The sequence below is a fragment of the Babylonia areolata genome, chromosome 13, assembly GCF_041734735.1.
Source record: "Babylonia areolata isolate BAREFJ2019XMU chromosome 13, ASM4173473v1, whole genome shotgun sequence".
NCBI lineage: Eukaryota > Metazoa > Mollusca > Gastropoda > Neogastropoda > Buccinidae > Babylonia > Babylonia areolata.
In genome coordinates, this window is record NC_134888.1 from 23,198,074 (window position 1) to 23,224,168 (window position 26,095).

Here is a 26,095-nt window from a genome sequence, read left to right on the forward strand (position 1 = left end):
TTTCCATGTGGATTAATAAAGTGTTTTTGATTTTGATTGATTGAATGGAGTATGGCTGCCAACATGGTCGGGTGATAAAAACAGTCATACACATAAAATCCAGCTTGAAAATAAAAGCCAAAATGGAAGCTGCTACCCCTGAAAGCAGAGGAAGGAAAAGAAGAAAGAGAATTCCACACTTACGGGATGTTGGTGAGCTGCTGCTTGTCATCGCCAAAGCTGACGCGGTAGATAAACGCAGCCAGCTGTGTCGCTTCCTCCTGGCCGCAGCGATGGTAACCCCTCAGGTACTTCGGCAGCTCCTGTCATTCCAGACATTGCACTCTACACACTGTCCACACCACTCGGAGGAACACAACGCAGAAGAGAGAGAGAGATAAGAACATAGTCTGATCTCTTTCTGTGTTTATCTGCTAGACTCTGTGTTTTGGGGGGTTTTTTGTTGTTGTTGTTGTTGTTTTCTCTTTTAGTCCTTAGAAAAATTCTCACCTGCCATTAATATGACTTAGATAAATAATAAAGTTAAAAACACAAACAAGCACTGACATGGATGGATGCCATCGTACAATCCTCCCTTCTCTCCATAAATAGCTACAGTCTTCTGGTGGATGTACCACCAAAAAGTATATCTGATCCAGCTAAGTAATTTGACAAAATGCACAAAAAAAAACCCCACTGCCTCCACATCCCTTATTAAGTGTGAAAGCAATTTGACATAATTTGCACAAGCGTAAAAATAATCTAACATTACTTGCATATGCATACAAAATATCTGACATCACTTTTCATCAAAAAAACCATTGTGTGTGTTTGTATATACCAGTCACAGTGGTGTGTGTGTGTGTGCATGCAGCCAAATGCACCTGTAAACTTTCATGAAAAACTTGCACACATCCGTGAAGTGGTGTGTGTTTATGTGATTTTCAATGTGTGTGTACGAGTGGCATGCGTGTGTGCCCACACGACTGGTGCAGTGGTCAAATGGTTGCGGTGCTGGAATCTCACCTGAGATTGATCCTAATCCCACGTTGTGGGTAAAGGGTGGAGATTTTTTCCAATCTCAAAGGTCAAAAGATGTGCAGACCTACCAGTGCCTGAACCCCCTTCATGTGTAAAATACATGCATAAGATCAGATACAGACATTAAAGATCCTGTCATCCAATTCAGCGTTTGGTGGATTATGGGAATGAGAACATACCCAGCATGCACACCCCGAAAATGGAATATGGCTGCCAACATGGCCGGGTAAATAAACAGAATGGTCATACACGTAAAATGTTACATGTCTGTGTGACTGAAGTCTGACTGAATGACGCAGGAGACGAGCGATGGGCGCCCAATGGCAGCTATCAGTGGGCTCTACCCAGGCAGGCAGCCTCTTGTACAAATGACTGTTTCTAAATCCATGAGAGATTAGTCTCTGACTGAAGAAAGGCACTTTAAAAGTCTCTGTAGTGTATCATCATCATCACTGTGGAGTGATGGCCTAGAGGTAACGCGTCCGCCTAGGAAGCGAGGGAATCTGAGCGTGCTGGTTCGAATCGCGGTTCAGCCGCCGATATTTTCTCCCCCTCCACTAGACCTTGAGTGGTGGTCTGGACGCTAGTCATTCGGATGAGACAATAAACCGAGGTCCCGTGTGCAGCATGCACTTAGTGCACATAAAAGAACCCATGGCAACAAAAGGGTTGTTCCTGGCAAAATTATATAGAAAAATCCACATCGATAGGAAAAACAAATAAAACTGCATGCAGGAAAAAAAAAAAAAAAAGGGTGGCGCTGTAGTGTAGCGACGCACTCTCCCTGGGGAGAGCAGCCCGAATTTCACACAGAGAAATTTGTTGTGATAAAAAGAAATACAAATACAAATCCAAATCATCAACATGTCCACATCCAGTGACAGGACAATTGACCGCTACATACCTGGTGGAAATGGAAGATGACGTCAGCATTGACATCCTGACCTGGCACCGTGTTGGTCCACAGCTTCTTCATGAAGAACACCTGGTAGGTGAAGTGTGGCACCGTACCTGTCCACACACCTTCACAGGTAAATCACAGTGAATGCAGGTAAATTGCAATGAACACAGGTACACCACAATGAACAAACCCGACAGCCATTACTGTCATTGGTAGGGGTGTTACTAAGCAGTGTCCTGCATATATTCTTGAATCAGAACAGGCACTACCAAACACCACCAAAAGGGCAGTGCAGGGTCTTCTCTGGTGTATGGCCTGTCAACCTAACCTCAATGGTACCCTGTGGACTGCCAATGCCGAGACTGCGACACACAAACCCAGGTGTGGCTGTGTATGGGGAACTCTGGATGAGTGGTGAGGGAATAACGTCATTGAAATGATGCAGATGATAGGGCAGCATATAAATAATATCAATATAAAAAAATAATAATAATAAAAAAAACACCACCAAAGTGACTCTGCCGCAGAATGCAGGGTCTCCTCTGGTGTGTGATCTCCTGGTGACCTAATGTCCATAATTCATCAAGACTGCCAGCAAACCATGGAGTGGCTGTGGGTGGGGTAGGACTCCAGATGAGAAGCATGGGAATGATACCACTCCAAGTGAAATGATGCAACTGATGGGGCAGCAAAAATCAATACAAAATGAAAAGAAAGAACACATGACCAACTGGCATTTCACTATGAAAACTATCCTGAGGCATTATTACGCAAGGACATTCATCACTAACACTTGGCAGCCCATCTTTCCAACTGCCAGGCTCTGCGCACTGTCAAAACCATACTTCATAAACAAAATAAACACAAATTCATCAGAAACACATTCAATTCCCCTTGAAAGCACTGGCGAACAACACAGAGGTGTAGCTACAATCTTCGTTTGGCCAGCTTACCAGACGACTTTTGTGACTCGCCGAAGGTTACTGAGGAAGTTGGTAAATTGGTCACAAGTTATCTCCCTTTAAAAGGAGCCGTATGATTTTTTTCATCAATTTGTTAAATTATAAACACTTCCTAATAGATGAGATTATAGTTTTTATGTTATTGGACTTCAGAAAGATCATACTTCTCAACTGTAATAATATCATTAGGCCAGAAAGCCTATAACTCTTTTTAAATTGATATCTATATAAATGAATTTTGGCGCGATCTTCGAAATCCACTCAGTTGAAACATACAAAATACCTTCGTTTTCTATAAATCAATATATCTGCCATGGAATTTAGATTGTGCATTAAAATGTAAATAATTAAGCTTTCTTCTCGTGTATCGCTTTCCATGTACACCTAAGTTATAGGCATGCGATGGTACGAAATGTCTGACAGCATTTCAGCCCCACAAAACTCTCTCTTCTGCAAACACCTTCCAACTGTCTTCACCTTCACAACCACCACCTCACAGAGGCACAAGCTAGCTAAAAGCACTGAGTGAGAATGTACAAACAACTGAGAAAGTGAAACAGGATGTGCTCACTGCAGTACCGACCGATACAGCTGCACTTGGTCCATGGGAAGCAACTGGGTATTATGGATACATCGGTAAGTGGGACACAAAGGGCCAGAACACAGGCAAGGGGAGATGGGCTCAGACGCTAACAGAGACAACTCCCTGACGACAGCGGAAGATGAACCGGAGTGTTGACTGGTTCAGGTTCAACGGCATAGGCTTAATTTATGCTACTGAATGTTGATTTTCTTTCTTTTTTTTTTTCTTTTTTTTTTAAGGATACAGATGATGAAATCAAATCAATACTGTTTTTTTTTCTTCTTCCCATTTTTCTGGATTTAGTTTTGAACTTTTCCATTGCTACATCTCTCGTAACCTGATGAGATATCTAAGTTTAGCGTATCTGTCAAATCATGAAAGCTTGTGAAACGGTGAGCATGCACACACACAACGGCTTAGTTTATCTTTTCTCTGTATAACCCCCTTGTACAATACCCCCCCCCCCACTCCCCCTTCCCCACTCCCCCCCTCCCCCCTCAATACCCAGCCCACATCAAACATTCAATATCATCCACAGCGAAAAGATGTTAAATAAAGAAGGCTTAGAATAACGACAACAATGGAAAAAAAAAAAATTGACACATGGTCAATCACTGTTAGCAATATGGTAATCCTTGCATAAATGACAACAAAACCACTGATCCACCAAACAGAAAGCAAAATCTCACCAACCCATCTAAAACAACACAATCTCCTCACCATCTCTAGAGGGTCGAGCTTTGCGTATCCAGTCAGTCAGATGCCTCACAAAGTCAAAGAAGAAATCACCCTCTGGTACGCTGATCACTGCAAACAACACTGATCCATGAACACACAAAACACCTGGAAATCCTGTGAAACACCTTATTCCCACACACACTTCTGCACAAACACTAGACACTATTGATAATAATTTTCTGTTTGAACAGCGCATGCTTATTTCCTTACTATCTGCCTTGATCTTTATCTTTACTTCAGCTGAAAGCATGAAAACTAGAGATACTGTTCAAAGTGATCAGGTACTTTCAAAATAAAATGCAAGCAACAAACCCAGAAAAACAAGAGAGGCAAGGCCTTCAAGACTCACTTGTGATAAATTAAGTCCCCTAGCATTAATTACGGAGTAATTTCCCTTTTTGAGTGTCTGCACCAAAATGTTTGCAAAATAAATAAAAATGCCATGCTCAGCAAAAGAAGTTCCTGTTTGAACAAAAAATGATCATAATAACTGCTCTTGTTGTTGGGTCAGAATATCAGATCAAAGTGCCAAGTTTAGAGAATACAAAAAATATAAATATAGCAGTAAATGCAGTTTGCATATAATTAGGCTTCTTTTTTTTTCTTTTTTTTTTTTTTTTTTTTTTTTGCAAGTGACCACGACTTGGTAATGATGACCTTCAAACTCCAACTGAAGAAAACAAGGAAACAAAGCTTCTCAAGACTGAAGTTCGACCTGGAAAAATTGAAAGATCCTGAAGTACAAGAGGCATTCCAAGCCATGATTGGTGGGAAATTCGCGCCACTCATCACTCTCAATGCAGATGACGCCGACCTGGATACACTCGTAAGCGACTTCAACGCAGCTGTAACTGAAACAGCCCAAACAACTCTTGGAAAACAACGCATCAAAAAGAAGCCCTGGGTCACGGACGACATCCTACAGCTGTGTGACAAACGTAGAGACCTGAAAAAGAAAAAGAATGAAGAAGAAGGGGCAAAACAGTACAAAGCAGTTAACACCGAAATCAAGAGAAGCATGAAGAAGGCAAGGGAGAATTGGATTGAAGGAAAATGCCAGGACATAGAGGAAAACCTGACAAGAAACAACAGCAAGAAAGCCTACCAAGTTGTGAAAGAACTTACCAACACAAGGCAAGGTAGAACTATGTCCAACATCCAGACCAAGGATGGAAAATGTCTAACAGAAGAACAAGACATCCTAAAGCGATGGACAGAATACTGCTCAGAGCTATACAACATACAGACCACAGGTGATCCAGCAATACAGAATGTTCCACCAGCCACTGATAACAGTAATCACCCCATACTCCGTGAAGAAATAGAGGCAGCAATAGCATCGCTGAAAAAAGAGAAATCGGCAGGAGTGGACAACATCCCATCAGAACTGGTCCAAGCAGGGGGTGAAGTTATGATAGATGTGCTACTGAAAATCTGCAACAAGATCTGGCAAACAGGGGAATGGCCCACACCGTGGACACAATCACTGATCATCACCCTCCCGAAAAAGGGCAATCTCCAGCAGTGTCAAAACTACCGCACCATCAGCCTGATTAGTCATCCCAGCAAAGTCATGTTGAAGATCCTGCTTAACAGACTGAAACCACAAGCAGAAAACATCATTGCTGAAGAACAGGCAGGTTTCAGACCAGGAAGGAGCACAACTGAACAAATCTTCAACTTGAGGTTGCTATGTGAGAGGTACCATCAACACCAACAAGACCTCTACCACGTCTTCATTGATTTCAAGAAGGCATTTGACAGGGTCTGGCATGCAGCTTTGTGGGCTACCATGAATCTGTACAACATCAACGCCAACCTGATCAGACTGATACAGCACCTCTATGACAAAGCCACCAGCGCCGTCTACCTCAACAATAGCATCGGGGACTGGTTCAGAACCACAGTCGGAGTGAGACAAGGCTGTCTACTCTCCCCAACACTCTTCAACATCTTCTTAGAAAGAATAATGACTGACGCACTGGAAGAGCATGTAGGAACAGTCAGCATAGGCGGCAGAACAATCACAAACCTACGTTTTGCCAACGACATTGATGGACTGGCTGGAAAAGAAGAAGAACTGGCAAGCCTGGTCAAACATCTAGACAAAGCCTCCACATCGTATGGAATGCAAATCAGTGCGGAGAAAACCAAACTGATGACTAACAACACCAACGGCATCAGCATTGACATCAAAGTCAACGACGAAAAGCTTAAAACAGTCCACAGCTTCAAATATCTGGGAGCAATTGTGTCAGATGAAGGATCTAAACCAGAAGTACTCTCGAGAATTGCCCAAACAACAATGGCACTCAACAAGCTGAACACCATCTGGAACAACAAAAACATCGCTCTCAGCTCAAAAATCAGACTGATGCGTTCCCTGGTTATATCAATATTGCTCTACGCCTGCGAGACTTGGACCCTGACTGCAGACATCGAGAGAAGAATCCAAGCTGTCGAGATGAGATGCTTTCGTAGACTACTTGGCATCTCCTACAGAGACCACATCACTAACACGGAAGTGAAGAACAGAATCAAGCAAAGTATTGGACCCTACGAAGACCTTCTGTCCATAGTGAAAAAACGCAAACTTAGGTGGTATGGACACATCTCCCGATCATCTGGTCTTGCCAAAACGTTCCTGCAAGGCACCGTACAAGGAGGCAGAAGAAGAGGACAGCAGAAGAAGAGATGGGAAGACAACATCCGGGGGTGGACAGGCTTGACGCTCGGTGACGCCCTGAGGAAATCAGAAAACCGTGAAGAGTGGAGAGGGGTGGTGGCCAGGTCAGCAGCGGTGCCCCAACGGTCTGAACCCAGACTACGGGAGAGGTGAAGGTGAAGGTGAAGGTGGCCCATCCCAGAGGCGCAATATTGTTTTAAACAAGATGACTGGAAAGAACTGAATTTTTCCTATTTTTATGCCTAATTTGGTGTCGGCTGACAAAGTATTTGCAGAGAAAATGTCAATGTTAAAGTTTACCACGGACACACAGACACACACACAGACAACCGAACACCGGGTTAAAACATAGACTCACTTTGTTTACACAAGTGAGTCAAAAAAGCAGCAGGATCAGTAGAAATTACTTTCGCTGAGCAGAGCAACTGTCTGGCTGCTCTGTCATCAACGTTGGGGTGTCGTGTCACAGCAAATTACGTCTCTCGTTTCTGACTGGCTAATGTTATCCAGAGCCTTGTTTACAGCTATGACAAAGGTCAAGGACCACAGCTGTACAGAAGTGCCAGTGAAACATGGGTCATTCACAATGCAGACTTGCCTTTGTCAGCGATCTTGACGAACAGGCTGAAGCCCTCGGAGGTGCGCAGTCGGAGGCGTGTGGCGATGCTGTGACAGAAGTCTTTGGCCCTCGTGCTGGAGTCCACCTCAAACGCCTGCAAAGTGCGACCACCCACACCCTTAAAACCCCTTCACTGCCAGGCATGCATGTGACACAAGCATAGTGATGTCACTGATGACGTCATCAGAAGAAGGGAAATAACTCTGGAAGGCTGAAGATTCACACTGTATATCTCCAGAGCATTTTCTCAGTTTTAGGCTTATTGTTTTGGATATTGCTTTATGACCTGAAACACCACTTTCTGCTGTTTTTCCCCTTGGCACTGATGGGGTTTAACTCTTTCAGCCCTGAGCCCAAGCACTGCTCTGGCGTAAAGAACTGTCTCATTAAAAACAGTTTTCAACAGCCAAGAATGGGAACTACAACAGTATTTCCAGATGTGTCTACACATAATTTTGGAGGGAAAAGTATATTTTTTGCAATTTTTTTTTTTTCATGCATCAATATGGCATGGAAGACTGCAGAGGGTGTAGACTCCCCAGGGTTTGAATGGATTAAGCAAGAGGATTTACTTCTTTTTTTTCCTCAGTCAATTTACTTTCAGAAGTTTGATTAATGATAGTCACCATTATTTTTTTTTTTTTTTAACTCCTAAGCATTTAGATAAACCACAGACATTTTAATACCATGCACACACACACACACACGCGTGCGCGCGCGCGCGCGCACACACACACACACACACACGGTGAAGAAAACAGGAACAGAAGCCCATATGGAACAGAAGAAAAGAACAGCAGTTTCATGACTAAGCTGTCAGGACAGCAAAGAGCATTCAGAACATAAACCGATGAACTCTTTCCATACGAACGGCGAAAGAGACGACGTTAACAGCGTTTCACCCCAATTACCATCATCAAAATATTGCAAGCGGAAGGCTCTTATACTGAAGACGTGAATGTTGACAAAGAATACCACACTTCTGACGACGGAAGCTAAAGGTTGGGTCATTCAGACACCCACTGGACATCCGAGGGATCTGTGCAGAGGAGAAGAGAGGACTGGCCGTACTGAGTGAGTTAACAATGCCAGCACAGTTCAATAATTCATCACTTATAAACTGTTAAATGAACCCTCTTTTTTATGATTAATTCACTTTAAGCTGTTAAGATTCAAAGTTCCCTATCCATAATAAACAATGGATAAATGATCAGCTTGTAAACTGATAGACCCAGACAACTGCTGTTACCAATCATCTTTACAATGTTAGATTCCAAAAAAGAACTTCTATACTTAACAAAACCGGATTCCACCACCCTAGCCCCCCTTTCTTTTCTTTTTCTTTTTTTGTGCTTGCTCCATGATCACAAGACAATTGGCCAAAATGTATTCCACAGGAAATGTGAAGTACACAGGATGACCATTCTCACCCCTGCCATGTAGGCAGTCATACTCCATTTTGGGGGTAGGGGGTGGTGTATGCCAGGTATGTTCTTGTTTCCATAACCCACAAAATACTGACATGGATTTACAGGATCTTTAACATCCTTATTTTTTAATCTTCTGCATGAGTATACACACAAAAGGGGATGCAGGCTTGAGCAGGTCCGCACATCTGTTGACCCAGGAGATCAGCAAAAAATCTCCACCCTTTACCCACCAGGCAATGTGACTGCGATTCGAACAGAAGACCCTCAGATTGAAAGTCTAACACTTCAACCACTCGGCTGTTGTGTCCATCAACATTCCACTCTCCTGAAAGAGCACACCATGAAGACAAACTTCTTCTTCTTCTTCTGCGTTCACTCGTATGCACACGAGTGGGCTTTTACGTGTATGACCATTTTTACCCCGCCATGTAGGCAGCCATACTCCGTTTTCGGGGGTATGCATGCTGGGTATGTTCTTGTTTCCATAACCCACTGAACGCTGACATGGATTACAGGATCTTTAACGTGCGTATCTGATCTTCTGCTTGCATATACACACGAAGGGGGTTCAGGCACTAGCAGGTCTGCACATATGTTGACCTGGGAGATCGTAAAAATCTCCACCCTTTACCCACCAGGCACCGTCACCGTGATTCGAACCCGGGACCCTCAGATTGACAGTCCAACGCTTTAACCACTCAGCTATTGTGCCCGTCCATGAGGACAAACAAAAAGGAAGACACACAAGACAAAGCAGCAGACAAACAGTATATCCACCTCGTCACTATCGTTGGGGAAGTACACTTTGTGCAGGATCTGTGTCTTCTCGTGCTGGATGGCTTCCACTTCCACATGGTGCGGCGGGTACTTCCGTGTCCCGTTCCTGTGTCAAAGACAAAAAAAAACAAGAGGCAAGGCCTTCAAGACTCACTTGTGAGACACTTTTAAAAAAAAATCCAAGCTCTTTATGTATTGAGTATGATTTCAAAATGTAATGTTAGATGAGAAAGATCAGTGTAAAGCAAATGAACTCCCCTAGCATTAATTACGGAATAATTTCCCTTTTTTACTATCTGCACCAAAAACGTTTGCAAAATAAATAAAACTTCCATGCTCAGCAAAAGAAGTTCCTGTTTGAACACAAAATGATAATAATGACTGCTCTTGTTGTTGGGTCAGAATATCAGATCAAAGTGCCAAGTTTAGAGAATACAAAAAATCTAAATATAACAGTAATGCAGTCTGCCTATAATTAGGCTTCATTTTTTATTTTTTTGTGCCCATCTTTATTTTTTTGTGCCCATCCCAGAGGTGCAATATTGTTTTGAACAAGATGCCTGGAAAGAACTGAATTTTTCCTATTTTTATGCCTAATTTGGTGTCAACTGACAATGTATTTGCAAAGAAAATGTCAATGTTAAAGTTTACCACAGACACACACACACACACACACACACACACACACAGACAACCGAACACCGGGTTAAAACATAGACTCACTTTGTTTACACAAGTGAGTCAAAAATTAATTAACTGAGCCCTGCGCCCAAGTGTTGCTCTGGCGTCATAATCAGTCTCATTAAAACCCTTTTGACGTTGCTATAAATGCATAAACCCTTTCCCCCAACTCTACCGAACAATAATACTCAAATGTATATACATCAATACTCTTAACAAAATGTCTTCAATTACCAATATGTGTGACGGGACATTAAACAAAATTCCTCCTCTTCCTCCAAATGCACAAACCGCAAGGAAAGGGAACTAACCTCTACAGTATTTCTGCATGTGTCCACATGCAATCTGGAGGGAAAACAATGTATTTTCTGCGATTTTTTACTTTTCAATATGGCATGGATGTCTACTGAGGCAGAAACACCCCCATGGTTGAATGGGTTGAATGTCAAAGTATGGGCTGAAGGTTAAAGTCCCACAGCCTTCTTGCGGCCAATGGGTTAAAGGTTCAAGTCCCATAGCCTTCTTGTGGCCAATGGGTTAAAAGTTAAAGTCCCGTAGCCTTCTTGTGGCCAATGGGTTAAAGGTTAAAGTCCCTTAGCCTTCTTGCAGCCAATGGGTTAAAGGTAAAAGTCCCATAGCCTTCTTGTGGCCAATGGGTTAAAGGTTAAAGTCCCTTAGCCTTCTTGCAGCCAATGGGTTAAAGGTAAAAGTCCCATAGCCTTCTTGCAGCCAATGGGTTAAAGACCCTTAGCCTACTTGTGGCCATCAGGGCAGTGAATTCACATCCACTGTGTCTAGGACTCCGCACAGGAAATCGAAGCCAAATCCTCTCCTTTCACCGTCTTAACCTTCCAAAACCAAAGTCAAGGTACCCATTCACATGCGGGTGGAGAGAGAAAAATCCCAGTAAAGCACGCCTTTCCCCAAAGGACACACAATACCAGGCCGAGACTGGGCTGTAAACCCTGATCACTGCTGAAAACATATGCATGGATTATCTTCCGGCACACGCTCATCCCTCACAGGCCACTAACGTCGATCATCTCTCAGGCCAGTTTCCGAGCCCCAACCCACACACAAAAACTGAATATCTCACATCGTGTGTTTGCTGTTTGGGTAATGTCATAACAGTTAGACTTTTATATAAAATGATGTGGAGAACAGAAGTTAAAAAATACAGCAGGTACGGGAACAAGCATGATATGCTGGATCGTGAAATTGATGTAAAAGTATACTATGATTGATCACAAGAACAGACATGAAGACTGCAGGGCACATATGCAAAGCAAAGTATACCACCCAGACTGAAAAATACAGATCTGGCTAAAACCTGTGTTATTTTCAGAATTCATCAAACATAAGCCTTTTCTATCATGTAAGTTAAAATCATAAATAAAATTTTAAAAATTCAGTTTTGGAAAATCTGAAAGGTCGAGCAGTTACTTAAAACACACAACACACCCAAACCCTGTTAGCAAGGTAGCCTACTCTATCATAAAAATGGCTGCCCCAAAATCTTACCATCAGGAACAGATGAAAAAAAAAAACCACCCAAAAACCTGAAAATTTTCAAGAATTTTCATGAACACACTGTATTCTTCTTTTCTGAATCAGCATGACAAAAATGATAAACATCACAGCCGCCATGACTGATGGAGAATTTGCCGTGAAGAGCTCATTTGAGTGCAGTTCAGTTTCTCTGAGAAGCGTTGCTACATTCGGACTAATCCGTACACACCACACCACACCTGCTAACCAGCAGCGTAACCCAACGTAACGCGCCTAGGCCTTGGGTGGGGGTTTGGGGGCAATATATATATATATAATAATGAATTATTAATAATAATAATAGTAACAATAATAATAATAAATAAATAATGAGGGTGCATAAACTGAATTTTCCCTTTTCTGTTGTTGTGACACTCATTGTTTTCTTTCCTGATCATCTGGCAGTACCAATTTTTTTTTTTTTTTTTTTTGCCCTTGTGTAAAAGTTTCCACTCAATCTTTTTTCATCAGTCTCACACGCTTAAAAGACAACTCGCCATGTTTTCAGTTGAGCGCACTTTCTCTTCGCTTTAACTCTTCTTCTGTAGTCAGTTATGAACTCAGTTGCACACAGTTCCAATTACAACTTCTAATCAGCCATAAGGTCAGTCCACCCATGGAAAAATCGGAACCCCCTTTTGTTCCTTTGTTGTTTTTCCCTTAATAAGGGATCGCCGATGTATACAGCTGCATAAATAACAACAACAAGCAGTCATACAACGTTATATGTCTGTGTGATGTGTGTGTGCATGTGTAAGCACATGCAAGCACGTGCATGTGTGTGTGTGAGTGTGTGTGTGTGTCTGAGTGTGAGTGTGCAAGACTGAAATCTGACTGAATGACATCCCAAAACAAATGATGAACACCCAAAGGCAGCTCCCAGTCGGCTCTACCCAGGTAGGCAGCCTACTGAGCAAATGACTGTGTGTTTGTACAGCACTTTGAGCTTGGTCTCTGACCGAGAATAGGTTTTATATAAGCATCGATTCAGCAAACGAAGTAAATAAAGGCCTGTCGTTAGCTGAATCGCAAGAAGCAGCCCACGACCAAGACAGATGGTTGAAGATTGTCAGTCAGTCATCAGTGGTGCCTCCACAACCTCACCCGCTGTTACAATACCAATGACAATGAAGAAGCATCGATATCATCATCGTTATCATCAACGGTCATCGAAAACAGACGTTCAAGCATTCCCACGACCGAGACAGATGGTGGAAGATTGTCAAAGTCATCAGTGGTGCCTGACGGGCGCAATAGCCGAGTGGTTAAAGCGTTGGACTGTCAATCTGAGGGTCCCAGGTTCGAATCACGGTGACGGCGCCTGGTGGGTAAAGGGTGGAGATTTTTACGATCTCCCAGGTCAACATATGTGCAGACCTGCTAGTGCCTGAACCCCCTTTGTGTGTACATGCAAGCAGAAGATCAAATACGCACGTTAAAGATCCTGTAATCCATGTCAGCGCTCGGTGGGTTATGGAAACAAGAACATACCCAGCATGCACACCCCCGAAAACGGAGTATGGCTGCCAACATGGCGGGGTAAAAATGGTCATACACGTAAAAGCCCACTCATGTACATACGAGTGAACGCAGAAGAAGAAGAAGAATCAGTGGTGCCTCCACAACACTACCCGGTTTTACGAGACAAATAACAATGAAGAAGCATCATCATCAACAGTCATCGAACAGTAGGCGTTCAAGCGTTCCCACTCCCACCACTCCCACCGCGCCCCCCCTCACCTGAGAGTCTTCTGCAGGCGGTCCATGCAGTCGGCGGCGATGTTGGAGGAGGAGCGAGTGCGGAGGAACTTGATGAGCTCCTTCAGCAGACTGGTGCTGGGGGCGAAGCACCCCGTCGCCAGCCACATCAGCTGCCACCCCCGCTCACTGCTCACACTGACCACACGGGGCAGAGTCATTAGGAGGAAGGAGTAAGGAGGAAGAGGAGACGGAAAAGGAGAAGGAGTAGAAAAAGGAGATGAAAATGAGGGGAAGACTGAGGAGGAGGAGAAGAAAAGGGAGAAAGAGGAGGAGAAGACGATGAAGAAGGAGAAGGAGAAGATTAAGACGGAGGAGAAGAAAAAGGAGAAAGAGGAGAAGGAGAAGCAGAAGAAAAAGGAGAAAGAGGAGAAGGAGAAGCAGAAGAAAAAGGAGAAAGAGGCTGGAGGAGGAGAAATATGAGAAGATGGAGAAGGAGAAGGAAAAGGAGAAAGAGTCTGGAGGAGGAGAAAAAGGAGAAGATGGAGAAGAAGAAGGAGAAGGAGAAGATTAAGACAGAGGAGAAGAAAAAGGGGAGGAGAAGAAGAAGGAGGAGTGAAGAAAGAGGAGAAGGAGAAAAAGTAGGAAGTGGAGAAGATGAAGGAGACAAAAAAAGGAAAAAGAGGAGAAGATGAAGAAGAAGAAAAAGGAGTAAGAGGAGGAGAAGAAAGGGGAGGAGGAGGAGAAGAAGAAGAATCATCTCGTCCTCTATTGTATCACTCACACAGTTTCCTTCTTTTCGCAAACATATGCATGCATGCACACAGGCACACAAACAATCATATACAAACACACACACACATAAACACACACTAATATCACTTCCACACAAACACAAATATCATTTAAAGCAGAAAGACATTAAACTGAAGATTACTTCTACTACAACACACACACACACAAGCACACACATACCTTCATACACACACACATGTACTGATATCACTTGAAGCGAAAAGACCTTGAACTGAAGTCTACTACTACTACTACCAATACTGCTACATACACACACATACATGCACACACAAATGCAAGAAACTGAAAAAATACAACTTTAAAAAAAACAGGAATTATTCCTTATTCAACAAGTGTATGTTCTAAACAGTAATACTGATATTATCATTTCCCATTCCACACATATATATTCTAAAGGGTAATACTGACATTTACAATCAAATCTCATTCAACATGGATACATACTAAAGAGTAATACTCACATTCTTCACTCAACAGGCATCTAAAATGAAGAGTAACACAGACATTCATCAGCAGACAACTCACTAGCCAACTGAAAAACACATGCCGACAAGGAATGTATGTTACCTGTGTCGGTTATCTGTCAACTGCTTCATCAGCTGGCAATAGATTTCGTCACGCAGAGTCTCCTGAAAACCAGTCAAATACACAACGTCGTCACGTAACAGAGTAGTACTGTCTTTTCACCACTGTCATATTAAAAGTCAATGTAAAGGAGGCATCGTGGCAGAATCGGTACGGCGTCGGACTTCTGATCCAGTGTTCACTAATGATCAGGGTTCCAGGCCCTGTTTCAGCACGGTGCTGTGTCCTTGTGAAAGGCACTTTACTTCAAATTTCCTCACACCACCCAAGACCTGACTTAAATAACAATAATAATAATAATAATGGTATTTATATAGTGCTGAATCTTGTGCATAGACAAATCAAAGCGCTTTCGCACCAGTCATTCACATGCATGCACAACTCTAAAACTGGAGAAACTGAAGACAAGGAAGAGGCAGGGAAGGGAGGCTATTTTGGGAAGAGGTGGATTTTAAGGCCAGACTTGAAAGAGCTGAGTGTGGAGACTGGCCAAAACAAAAGAGGAAGTTCATTCCAATTGCAAGGTCCAGAGACAGAGAAAGAATGGTGACTAACAGTCGAGTATTTGAATCTGGGTATGCGAAAACAGAGTGGATCTGAAGCCGATCATAGTGAGTGAGATGGAGTGTAGAGGTGAAGGCAGCCACACAGATAAGAAGGGGCAGATTTGTGAATACATTTATAACAGAGTGCTGATCTTGTACTTTATTCTGTGTGAGACAAGGAGCCAGTGGAGATGTTGCAAAAGAGGAGTGATGTGCTCAGATCATTTCTTTCTGAGGACAAGTCGGGCAGCAGAGTTTTGGGGGAAGGTTAAAAAGGCAGGGCAGAAATGGGTCCTGTCTTCCTGTGCTAAACCGTAGACACAGTGGACATGAATTCACTGCCCCAATGGCTGTAAATGGCTATGGACTTTCTTTTTTTTTTTTTTTTTTTTTTTTTTTTTTTTAATGGATCCTCCATCCTATTTTTTCTCTTTTTCTTCCCCCCCCCCCCTCCACCCTGCTTTTTTTTTTTTTTTTGTGTGTGTGTGTGTGTGTGTGTGTGATTTTCTTGTGTTTTTGTGTCTGATGTGTTATTGTGAAAGCACTTTCAAGGGTTTAAAAGACTGTATGGATGTTTTATTCATAATTCTTCTTATCATCATCAGTAATATTACTGTTATTACTTTGATTACAGTTACCATTATGATGATGATGATCAGTAGTATTAGTAGCAGCATCATTATTATTAAAGTGAGGGACAATACATTCATTGTAACAAATTATAAAAGTAAGACACATTCAATCCTTAGTCAAAAGAATGGCAATTTTTAATAATTATTTCCTTTAAAATTTTATTTCTAGTATAATTTTTGTTGTGCTATTTTCCTAAACTTACGTTTCGAAGTGGAGCCTCGAAAATCTGATCGGTGAACTCAATGGCCGAGCGACTCTTTCTGCTGGGGTGATCTCCCATGTATTTCAGTATAGGTGGCAGTGGTTAAGGGGATCAAAAGATATCAGCTTCTACTTTAATGCATTTATGCAGATGAATACTCAAACATTTTTCCTTAGCCTTATCTCTCTCACACACATACACATACACAAACAATGCTAAAAGAAAAATACTGCACAAGCATTATGTGCATGAATACACAATTCTCTCTCTCTCTCTCTCACTCACTCTTTCACATACACACACACACACACTGACCTCTCTCTCTCTCTCTCTCTCACAAACGCATACACATACATACAAACATACATACATAGGCATGCACAAACACCCACACCCACAACACACACACTCACACCCACAACACCCACACACCCACAACACACACACGCTCATATACACACACACTCACATCCACAACACACACACACTCACACACTCATACACACATACACAACACACACACATATACAGAGAAAAAACCAAAACAGCATCCAGCAAAGGATATCCATGAAGCAGAGACAGGCCTCAGCACTGTTCTCCTCGTTGCCCATCAGTTTCTTCAGCAGCGGCTGTTTCAGTGGCTCTTTGGAGTAGCGCCATAGCTCGTCCGACCCTTTCCGCCGCGTGGTCTTGAACGTCCCGCTCAGCGTACGTTTGGACGGGGGCCTGTAAGTGTAGGTTTCAAACTGAAGTGGGGGGAGGAGGGGGGGGGGGTCTTCATCGGCAACAATGTCACAATGCCTTATTTTTTAACAAAAACCTCCACAGCAGAATTACTAAGGCATCGGACTTCTGATCCTGTGGTCAGGGTTTGATCCCTGTTTCAGCCTGTTGCTGTGTCCTTTGAAAGAGGCTACTTCTGATCCAGTGGTCAGGGTTTGGTCCCTGTTTCAGCCTGTTGCTGTGTCCTTTGAAAGAGGCTACTTCTGATCCAGTGGTCAGGGTTTGGTCCCTGTTTCAGCCTGTTGCTGTGTCCTTTGAAAGAGACTACTTCTGATCCAGTGGTCAGGGTTTGGTCCCTGTTTCAGCCTGTTGCTGTGTCCTTTGAAAGAGACTACTTCTGATCAAGTGGTCAGGGTTTGGTCCCTGTTTCAGCCTGTTGCTGTGTCCTTGAAAGAGACTACTTCTGATCAAGTGGTCAGGGTTTGGTCCCTGTTTCAGCCTGTTGCTGTGTCCTTACTTCTGATCCAGTGGTCAGGGTTTGGTCCCTGTTTCAGCCTGTTGCTGTGTCCTTACTTCTGATCCTGTGGTCAGGGTTTGATCCCTGTTTCAGCCTGTTGAAAGAGGCTACCTCACTCTGATTTTCCTCACTCCACCCAGGTGTTAACCCTTTCACTGCCAAGCTCGCATTTATGCACAGGCGTGGCAGAGAACCCATGTCACTGAAAGGTGACCATTCATTGGTCTGTTATCCATGAACCTACTGCTCTTAATGTTTGGTGGTAGGACAGGCCATATTTTCTATACATGGGAGGGGGAATCCCCAGCTATTCTTAGCTACTGTCTTTTCTGTGTTTATACCACAAGGGAATTCTGTACTCTAAATTAACTGGCGGTGAAAGGGATAATGGGTATCTGGACTTGGTTGGGGAAGGTTAATTTACTCCAGACGAATAGTTCTCTCCCTTGCTTTTCCCTACAGACGACCCATTTGTTAGGGTTAGGAAAAAAAATCGCAAAAAATACAAAATACAAAGTAACTGAATGAAATTCACTGTACTTGACCCACTGACCCCTCTCCTCACGTCATGTGAACGCCCACCCCCCTCCCTCTTCACTGCTCTCAGAAGCTGAGTCACTGTCAGTACCTTCTTGCTGGTAGCTTCCTTCACTGCAAATACTTTATTCAATGTCTTCATCATCCTCGTCGATGTCGAAACCTTCAGTTTGAAGCATTCCAATCACTTCAGCAGTGGTAAAAGCCACTGTCATGATCTAGTTTGCTCAAAAAAAAATCCACTTGTATGGCCTGTGACGCCATTTTCGATACATATTCAGATTAGCTTGGCGTGTGGGGTCCTGAACTCGTTGGCTCACTGCGGAGTGTGTTGTTACGAAATCTCAAGAAGAAACTTTCCATTCGACCCTTGACACGTTCGCAATGCCTGGTGTAGCTGCGATTGTTATGCAACCCCATGAGGAAAACATGGAAAAAATTTTTAATGTCGAAACCTCTATAGGAAAAACAAATAAAACTGCACGCAGGAAAAAATACAAAAAAAAAAGGGGTCACGCTGTAGTGTAGCGACGTGCTCTCCCTGGGGAGAGTAGCCTGAATTTCACACAGATAAATCTATTGTGATAAAAAGAAATACAAATACAAATTGTAAACAAAAAGAGTAATATCAAAAAGTAAACAAACACAAAAGGCCCACATGAGCAGACAGGCAAAAACATATTAACAATAATTTTCCTTCGCAACAGACGAAATCTTCATCATCCCCATTATCATTCATCATGAGAAACAAAATATCTCCAATTCAGGGGCGCAAGAAAATCATAAGCTCTACGGATGCGAGACATGGCGGACAACACAGACGATGCAGCAGAAGATTCAGACATTCTTCTACACCTGTCTGAGGCGCATCTACAAGATCCAATGGCAGGAGAAGATCCGAAACGAAGATCTGTGGGAGCGAGCGGGACAGGAACCAGTGGCCAAGCAGATACTGCGGAGGAAGTGGGGCTGGATCGGACACACCCTCAGGAAGCCAGCGTCCAGCATCACACGCCAAGCCCTGACCTGGAACCCGCAGGGAAAGAGGAAGAGAGGCCGGCCTCGCAACAGCTGGAGGCGAGATACCGAGGCAGAGCTGAAGCAGCAAGGGACCAACTGGACTGGAATGGCCAGAACAGCCCAGAACAGAGTGCGATGGCGAGGGGTCGTCGATGGCCTATGCTCCACCAGGAGCGATGGGCAAAATGAATGAATGAAAGAAAATCATAAAACCAAAACAAAATAACAAGAGTTCCGACACACTGCCCCACCTGAAGTGATCCACTGCGTAGGCTTCCAGAGTGTACAATGGTTCATCAGGTGTAGACAGCTCATCCTGACTGGGTGCCGACACCATGCGCCCTGCTTTGTCCGCAGATTGCAGGAACAGGTTCTGAAGCAGTCATGAAAAAATAAAAATAGAAAATAAATCAACACATTCCTCAACACTGGATTTTTCTCCTGTTCACTTTTGTATCATGTTTGCATTATTACCGTCATGCACTCTTTTTTGGATATTCAAACTGTGTGATATTTCGTGTGAAGAGAAGTGTGTGTGTGTGTGTGTGTGTGTGTGTGTGTGTGAGTGAGAGAGAGAGAGAGAGAGAGACAGAGTGTGTGTGTATGTGTTTGTATGTGTGTGTATATTTGCGTATTGTATTGTATTCTATTCTATTCTATTCTATTCTATTGCAGTACTCCTTTATCACAACAGATTCCTCTGTGTGAAATTCAGACCCCTCTCCCCAGGGAGAGTGTGTCACTACAGTGAGAGCGTCACCCATTCCAAAACATTCTTTTCTGCTTGCAAGTGTATTTGTTTTCCTATCAAAGTGGATTTTTCTACAGAATTTTACCGAGGACACCTTTTTTTTTGGCTGCAATGGGTTCTTTAATTTTGCTAAGTGCATGCTGTATACAGGACGTCAGTTTATTGCCTCATCCAAATGACTAGTGTCCAGACCACCACTCTAGGTCTAGTGGAGGGGGAGATTTCAGTTTCAGTTTCAGTAGCTCAAGGAGGCGTCACTGCATTCGGACAAATCCATATACGCTACACCACATCTGCCAAGCAGATGCCTGACCAGCAGCGTAACCCAACGCGCTTACTCAGGCCTTGAGAAAAAAAAAAAAGTAAATAAATAATAGATAAATACATTAAAAAAAAGAACTACAACTACTAATAATAATATGTATAAGGCACAAAAACTTGATGAAGTCAACTATAAGCATGCAAAAATAAATAAATAAATAAATAAATATAAATAAAATAAAATAAAATAAATAAATAAATAATAATAATAATAATAATAATAATAGTAATAATAATAATAATAAAATAAAATAATAAATAATATAAATTTTTTTTTAAAGATAACAATGATAAATAAGCAAATAAATGTAAAAAAAAATGCAGACACACATTCACACATACACACGCATATGCATAACAGATATGCACCAAACATGCAGTTTCAGGGGGAGAAAACACTGGCACATGTGGGATTCAAAACTGTGCGCTCAGATTCTCTCGCTTCCAAGGTAAACACATTGCCACTAGGCCACCTCTCAACATATGTGAATATGAGGTGTCAGCATGTGTCTGTCCACGTGTGCTTGCGGCTGCATGTATAATTTGGAATAAACTTTGACAACCTTGCACAGTCGGCTGCCATGCTGAAGTAAGTCATGCAGAAAATTCCATGATTATTCTCACAGGGGCAAGTGTTGTTGACGAAAGCAACCAAGTCAAAATATTCTTGCTGTTCTTGACATGTCAATGTAAATATCTGAGTCAAAATATTCTTGCTGTTCTTATTAACAGACATGTCGACAAACAAAAACATCCAAGTCAAAATATTTTTACCTGTCTTATTGTTAACAGAAATGTCAATGAAAAACACCCACGTCAAAATATTATTGCTGTTCTTTATGTAAGTTTGTGCCTGCCTGTGTGTGCGTATGTGTTAGGGTAGCTGTTAGATAGACATGTATTGTTAAAATGTATGTATGCAGTGTGCGTGCGTGCGTGCGTGCGTGCGTGCGTGCGTGCGTAGTCACATTTTCGTGTGTGTATGTAACATAGATGTAATGTTTTATGTTAACAAAGCGTTTTTGTAAAGCACCTAGAGCAGATTTCTGGATAGTGTGCTATATAAGTATCCATTATTATTACTATTATTATTATTATTATTATTATTATTATTATTATCACTGACAGACACTTTTCAATTTCCCTGTGCTCTTTATGTGTGGACATGTGTGCACACAGTCTTTTTCTTTTTTTTTCTTTTTTTTTTTAGTATACGCAAGAACACAGTCACACATGTGTATTTTGGTGTGCTTTCTGTAAACAAACAGAAGACTGACCCTAAGTTGAGTTCAAGGATCTACCGGCAAAAAATCATGAGGTCAAGCCGATTAAGGCCTGGGTCTTGGTTCAAAGAAAGACGGGCAAAATAGCCAAGAGGTTAAAGCGTTGGACTTTCAATTTGATAGTCTCAGGTTTGAATCTCAGTAACGGCGCCTGGTGTGTAAAGGGTGGAGATTTTTCCGATCTCCAGGTCAATATATGTGCAGACCTGCTTGTGCCTGAACCCCCTTCATGTGTACACGCAAAAAGAAGATCAAATATGCACGGTAAAGATCTTGTAATCTGTGTAAGCATTTGGTGGGTTATGGAAACAAGAACATACCCAGCATGCATACCCCCGAAAACGGAGTATGGCTGCCTACATGGCGGGGTAAAAACGGTCATACAGGTAAAAGCCCACTCACGTACGTACAAGTGAACGTGAGAGTTGCAGCCCATGAACGAAGAAGAAGGAGGTTCAGTGCAGGTTGTGTTGTTCATGGGGGAGAGTCCTGGAGGAAAAGTGTTTAACCTCTTCAGTGCCAAGCATTATTTTGTGCTCATATTTGCCAGCGGAGGGTAATAATTAACAAAAAATTCCAGCATGTCAACTATTGCAAGAAAGTATAACCTATACTTTTTTTTTCTGAAAGGAGAATAAACAGAATATCAAATTCTGATACTTAGAAGTTCATTTAACACAAAGATTGTAATTTCACATCCTCCAACTGCCACCACCCCTGCCTGTGCCATGCCCACTCAGTATCAAAGAGGTTAACGTACATATACGTCACGGGGCACTGAGGAGGTTAATATATATATATAAATATAAGCCATGAGGGAAAAACACTGCTGGCGGAAGCGAATACTTCATATTCCCATACCAGGATCTCATCGGGCGGTCGGGTGATGGTTGGCAGGATGTAGACACACTCTGCAGGGAAGACGCCCTTGTTCCCAGTGCGAGCGTTCTCTCCAGAACACCACCCAGCATTCATGATCGTCTCCCCATCAGCAAGATCCAGGATGATCAGGTCGCCCTTTTGGAAGGACAGGAAGTTGGGACCATCTGCAATGGATTGTGGAGAAATGACTTCTTTTTTTTCTGTGTGAAGGGTTGTCATTGTTTTTTGTTTTTAAACTTTAAATTTTATTTCTATATTAAATCATGTTGCTTGTATCCCAGCTCATGGCCAGTTTGATTTCTACTTTACATATACACATAAAAAAAATATAGTTAGAGAAAAAAAAGTTGGAAAAAGGAGGTTGGAGGCCCCACAAAGAAAAACTGAAATTGAGACTCTTATATAAGATTTCAAAAGACATACGAGACAAGTTTTATTGTGTCAAGGAATAGCAGGCATCTGTCAATAATCTGTCAATCATGCACAACACACGTCCGAAGACAGAATTGTTATTTTTATATCATCAGCAACGTCAAAAAGCGTCAAAGATTATTATATAAAAAAATTAATTGAGCAGGTAGGTAATGCATATAAAGAAGGGGGAAAAAATTGAAAGATAGTGCTGATAAAACTGAATACTTTAGAAGTGGCTGATGTTTGCAGGGGAACTGAAGGCTGTGCTCTACATGAAGTGTTTCTCACAATTCTTATGATGCTAACAGCCCCCTTGGTCTTGTGTTCATGTTTTGCTAGAAATGTTGTTCAATATCTACTTGCAAGCATTTACTCCAAGTCAAAAACAAAAAGAAATTAAGAAAACAACAAATACATATCAATAATTTTCCCAATTTTACTCTCTGTGTGTGCGTGTACGTGTGTGTGTGTGTGTGTGTGTGTTCGTGTGTGTGCTTGAGACAGATGTCTTTTCACTTTCAAGACATTTTGGTGACATTACACATGAAAAAGATGTGTGTGTGTGTGTGTGTGTGTGTGTGTGTATGAATGAATGTGTGTGAAAGAGAGACAGACAATAAAGCACAATCCAAGTTCATAGAGAAGCACCCCAACAAGAGAGAGAGTGTATGTGTACGTGTGCGTGTGTGTGCGCATGTGCATGTGTGTGTGTGTGTGTGTATGTGTGTGCATGTGAATGAACGAGTATGAAAGACAAAACAACACCAACAGACAAACAACAAAGCACAATCCAAATTCACAAAGCAAGCGCCCCCTCCCCCATTTTAGTTCAGTAACTCAAGGAGCCGTCACAGCATTCAGATGTGTATGGTTCGTCCGTCGGGATCGACGAGGACCATCTAGTCATCCTGGGGGTGGGTGGGTTGGGCTCTGTGGGTGCGCAGATGACTGGTCAGGCCAATCTGCGCCCGGAAGGTTCTGACGCAGTGTGGACAGGGGATGGTGGCGGCTGTCAGGGACTTGCTTTTCCTGGCCTGTCTGCGTTGCTCTGCTGCAGCGATTCTGTTGGCCTCACAGGATTTGGCGCCTTTGTGGACAGCTGAACGCCACTTTGGTCTGTCCATTGCATTCAGCTCCCATGTGTTGTGGCTGATGCTGAAGGCCTTCAGAGAAGCTTTCAGAGTGTCTTTGAAGCGCTTCTTTTGGCCTCCATGGGAGCGCTTGCCATGTTGGAGTTCACCGTACAGCAGTTTCTTGGGGAGCCGGTGGTCTGGCAGCAGCATTCAGATAACTCCATATACACTACACCACATCTGCCAAGCAGATGCCTTACCAGCAGCAAAACCCCCTGACATTAACACTCTCATAGACAAAAACACAGGTACATGACCACACCACCGACGCCCACCTCGTGCGGAGTAATCCTGGATGGCGATGACGTATTTGGAGCGTTTCTTCAGACCCTCCAGGAAAGTGAGAACCAGGTCGCGAATGTCTTCGGCGTTAGGCGAGTTGAAGGTGTACTCGTCTCCCTTCACTAGCGCCAGAGTGAAACTCTGCCCGTGAATCTTGCCTAGCCTGCACGAAAGGATATCAGGAACTCAGGAATCTTTTGTAACTGTAAGGCTCCACCAGCCTGTTCACAAGGATGGAGGAATTTTAAGGTTAACTCCATAGAGTCCCAGACATAACCTTGAGCCGCGCATGGTTTTTCATGATTCTTTTGAAAAAAACTCAACCCTGATTCTGAGACAGACAAAACAGTGATCACAAGAAAGTGCAAAACATAAGGTTTATAAGTATTCTTACCTCATCTCTGTGGATGCTGATATAAATATTCCACAGTCAACACAAAAAGGTACCCAAACAGGCCCAAGAAAAATAGATCCTGTGATGTCAGTCACAAACACTTAAGTCACTATTCTAGTCACTATTCTATTGCTTATCACACTTTGGGCTCCTTGGTATCTATTTGAAACACAAAAAACCACTACAAGAGCTCTGCTACTTTATCTTCTTTGTCAAAACCTTGTTTTAATGTTAGTCTGTCAGTTTTTGCAGTCTAAAACGTTGAGTTGAACAATGAGTAGCCATCTTGCTGAACAAACCCTAAATCTAGATTTCAGTGGGTTACACTTTTAAACATATTCTCACACACAAATGGTCAGCAGCAGACATGGTCCAAAGGAGGGAAATCCATTTAAAAACATAAAACTCATTTGTAAATATGTTACTCCCCTTAACCCATTCAACCTCGGGGACTCGACAGCCTGGCAGGCTTCCAATTCAGACAACCAATAGGAAACACACAAACAACATTACAAATAATAACCTTCATACTGCTGACACTGCTCATATCACAGAATACCCAAGAAGAGTTTCTCTTGACTTTCATGGCACTAAAATATGAACATAGCTAGACTTCTCGGTGCACAAAACATGGACATTTGTCATGGTCTTTGAATGGACAAATAGAACAACAAAAATCATAATAAATGTCATTATCTTTGTCGCAGTTCTCCTTTTGCATTCACTCCCATGTTCACTTGTAAGTACGAGTAAGCTTTTTATGTGTAATACCGTGTTTAACCAACTATGTGGGCATCCTTAGTCCATTTTCAGGAGTCTCTCATCTATCCCTTGACCCGTGGGTGGGTCGTTGGGGCACCATGGATGACTGCCTGGTCAGCTCGCGCCACCTGCCTCGGTCCTCAGCGGCCCTTTGAGTTGTGGCAAATGGCAGGCCCGTCCACTCTTTGATGTTGTCCTCCCACCGCTTTCTCTGTCTGCCTCTCTTCCTCCTTCCTTGTACGGTACCCTGCAGGATGGTCTTGGCTAGGCTGTCTGATCGTGTGACGTGTCCATACCAGCGGAGCTTGCGTTCCTTCACTGTGGTTAGCAGGTCTTTGAATGGGCCAATGGCGTTTTGGACTCTTCTTTTCACTTCCTCATTTGTGATGTGGTCTTTGTATGTAATGTTCAGGATCTTGCGGAAGCATCTCATTTCCAGGGCCTGGATTCTTCTCTGGAGTTCTGCAGTGAGGGTCCAGGATTCGCAAGCGTATAGAAATATTGAGAAGATGAGGGAGCGCATTAGCCTGATTTTGGACGAGAGGGAGATCTTTTTGTCCTTCCATATAGTCTTCAGTCGACTCAGTGCGGCAGTAGTCTGCGCGATTCTGGACAGGACCTCTTTAACATGAGTAAGCATGCTAAATATTTT

General features: G+C 42.8%; 1 protein-coding gene across 7 annotated transcripts in view; it reads right to left on the reverse strand.

The window, feature by feature from the left end:
- The window catches only part of LOC143289152 (myosin-VIIa-like), a 125,389-nt gene that overhangs the window by 11,469 nt on the left and 87,825 nt on the right, over positions 1-26,095 (reverse strand). For all 7 annotated transcript variants that reach the window (XM_076598052.1, XM_076598053.1, XM_076598049.1 and 4 more), the window contains 12 exons: positions 24,281-24,450; positions 22,438-22,622; positions 19,473-19,594; positions 16,990-17,150; positions 16,425-16,516; positions 15,027-15,088; positions 13,686-13,841; positions 9,717-9,822; positions 7,489-7,603; positions 4,187-4,273; positions 1,925-2,031; positions 184-302 (listed from right to left, as the gene is read on the reverse strand). In XM_076598052.1, the coding sequence (XP_076454167.1) occupies positions 184-302; positions 1,925-2,031; positions 4,187-4,273; positions 7,489-7,603; positions 9,717-9,822; positions 13,686-13,841; positions 15,027-15,088; positions 16,425-16,516; positions 16,990-17,150; positions 19,473-19,594; positions 22,438-22,622; positions 24,281-24,450 (1,482 nt within the window). The remainder of the gene's footprint in view (positions 1-183; positions 303-1,924; positions 2,032-4,186; positions 4,274-7,488; positions 7,604-9,716; positions 9,823-13,685; positions 13,842-15,026; positions 15,089-16,424; positions 16,517-16,989; positions 17,151-19,472; positions 19,595-22,437; positions 22,623-24,280; positions 24,451-26,095) is intronic.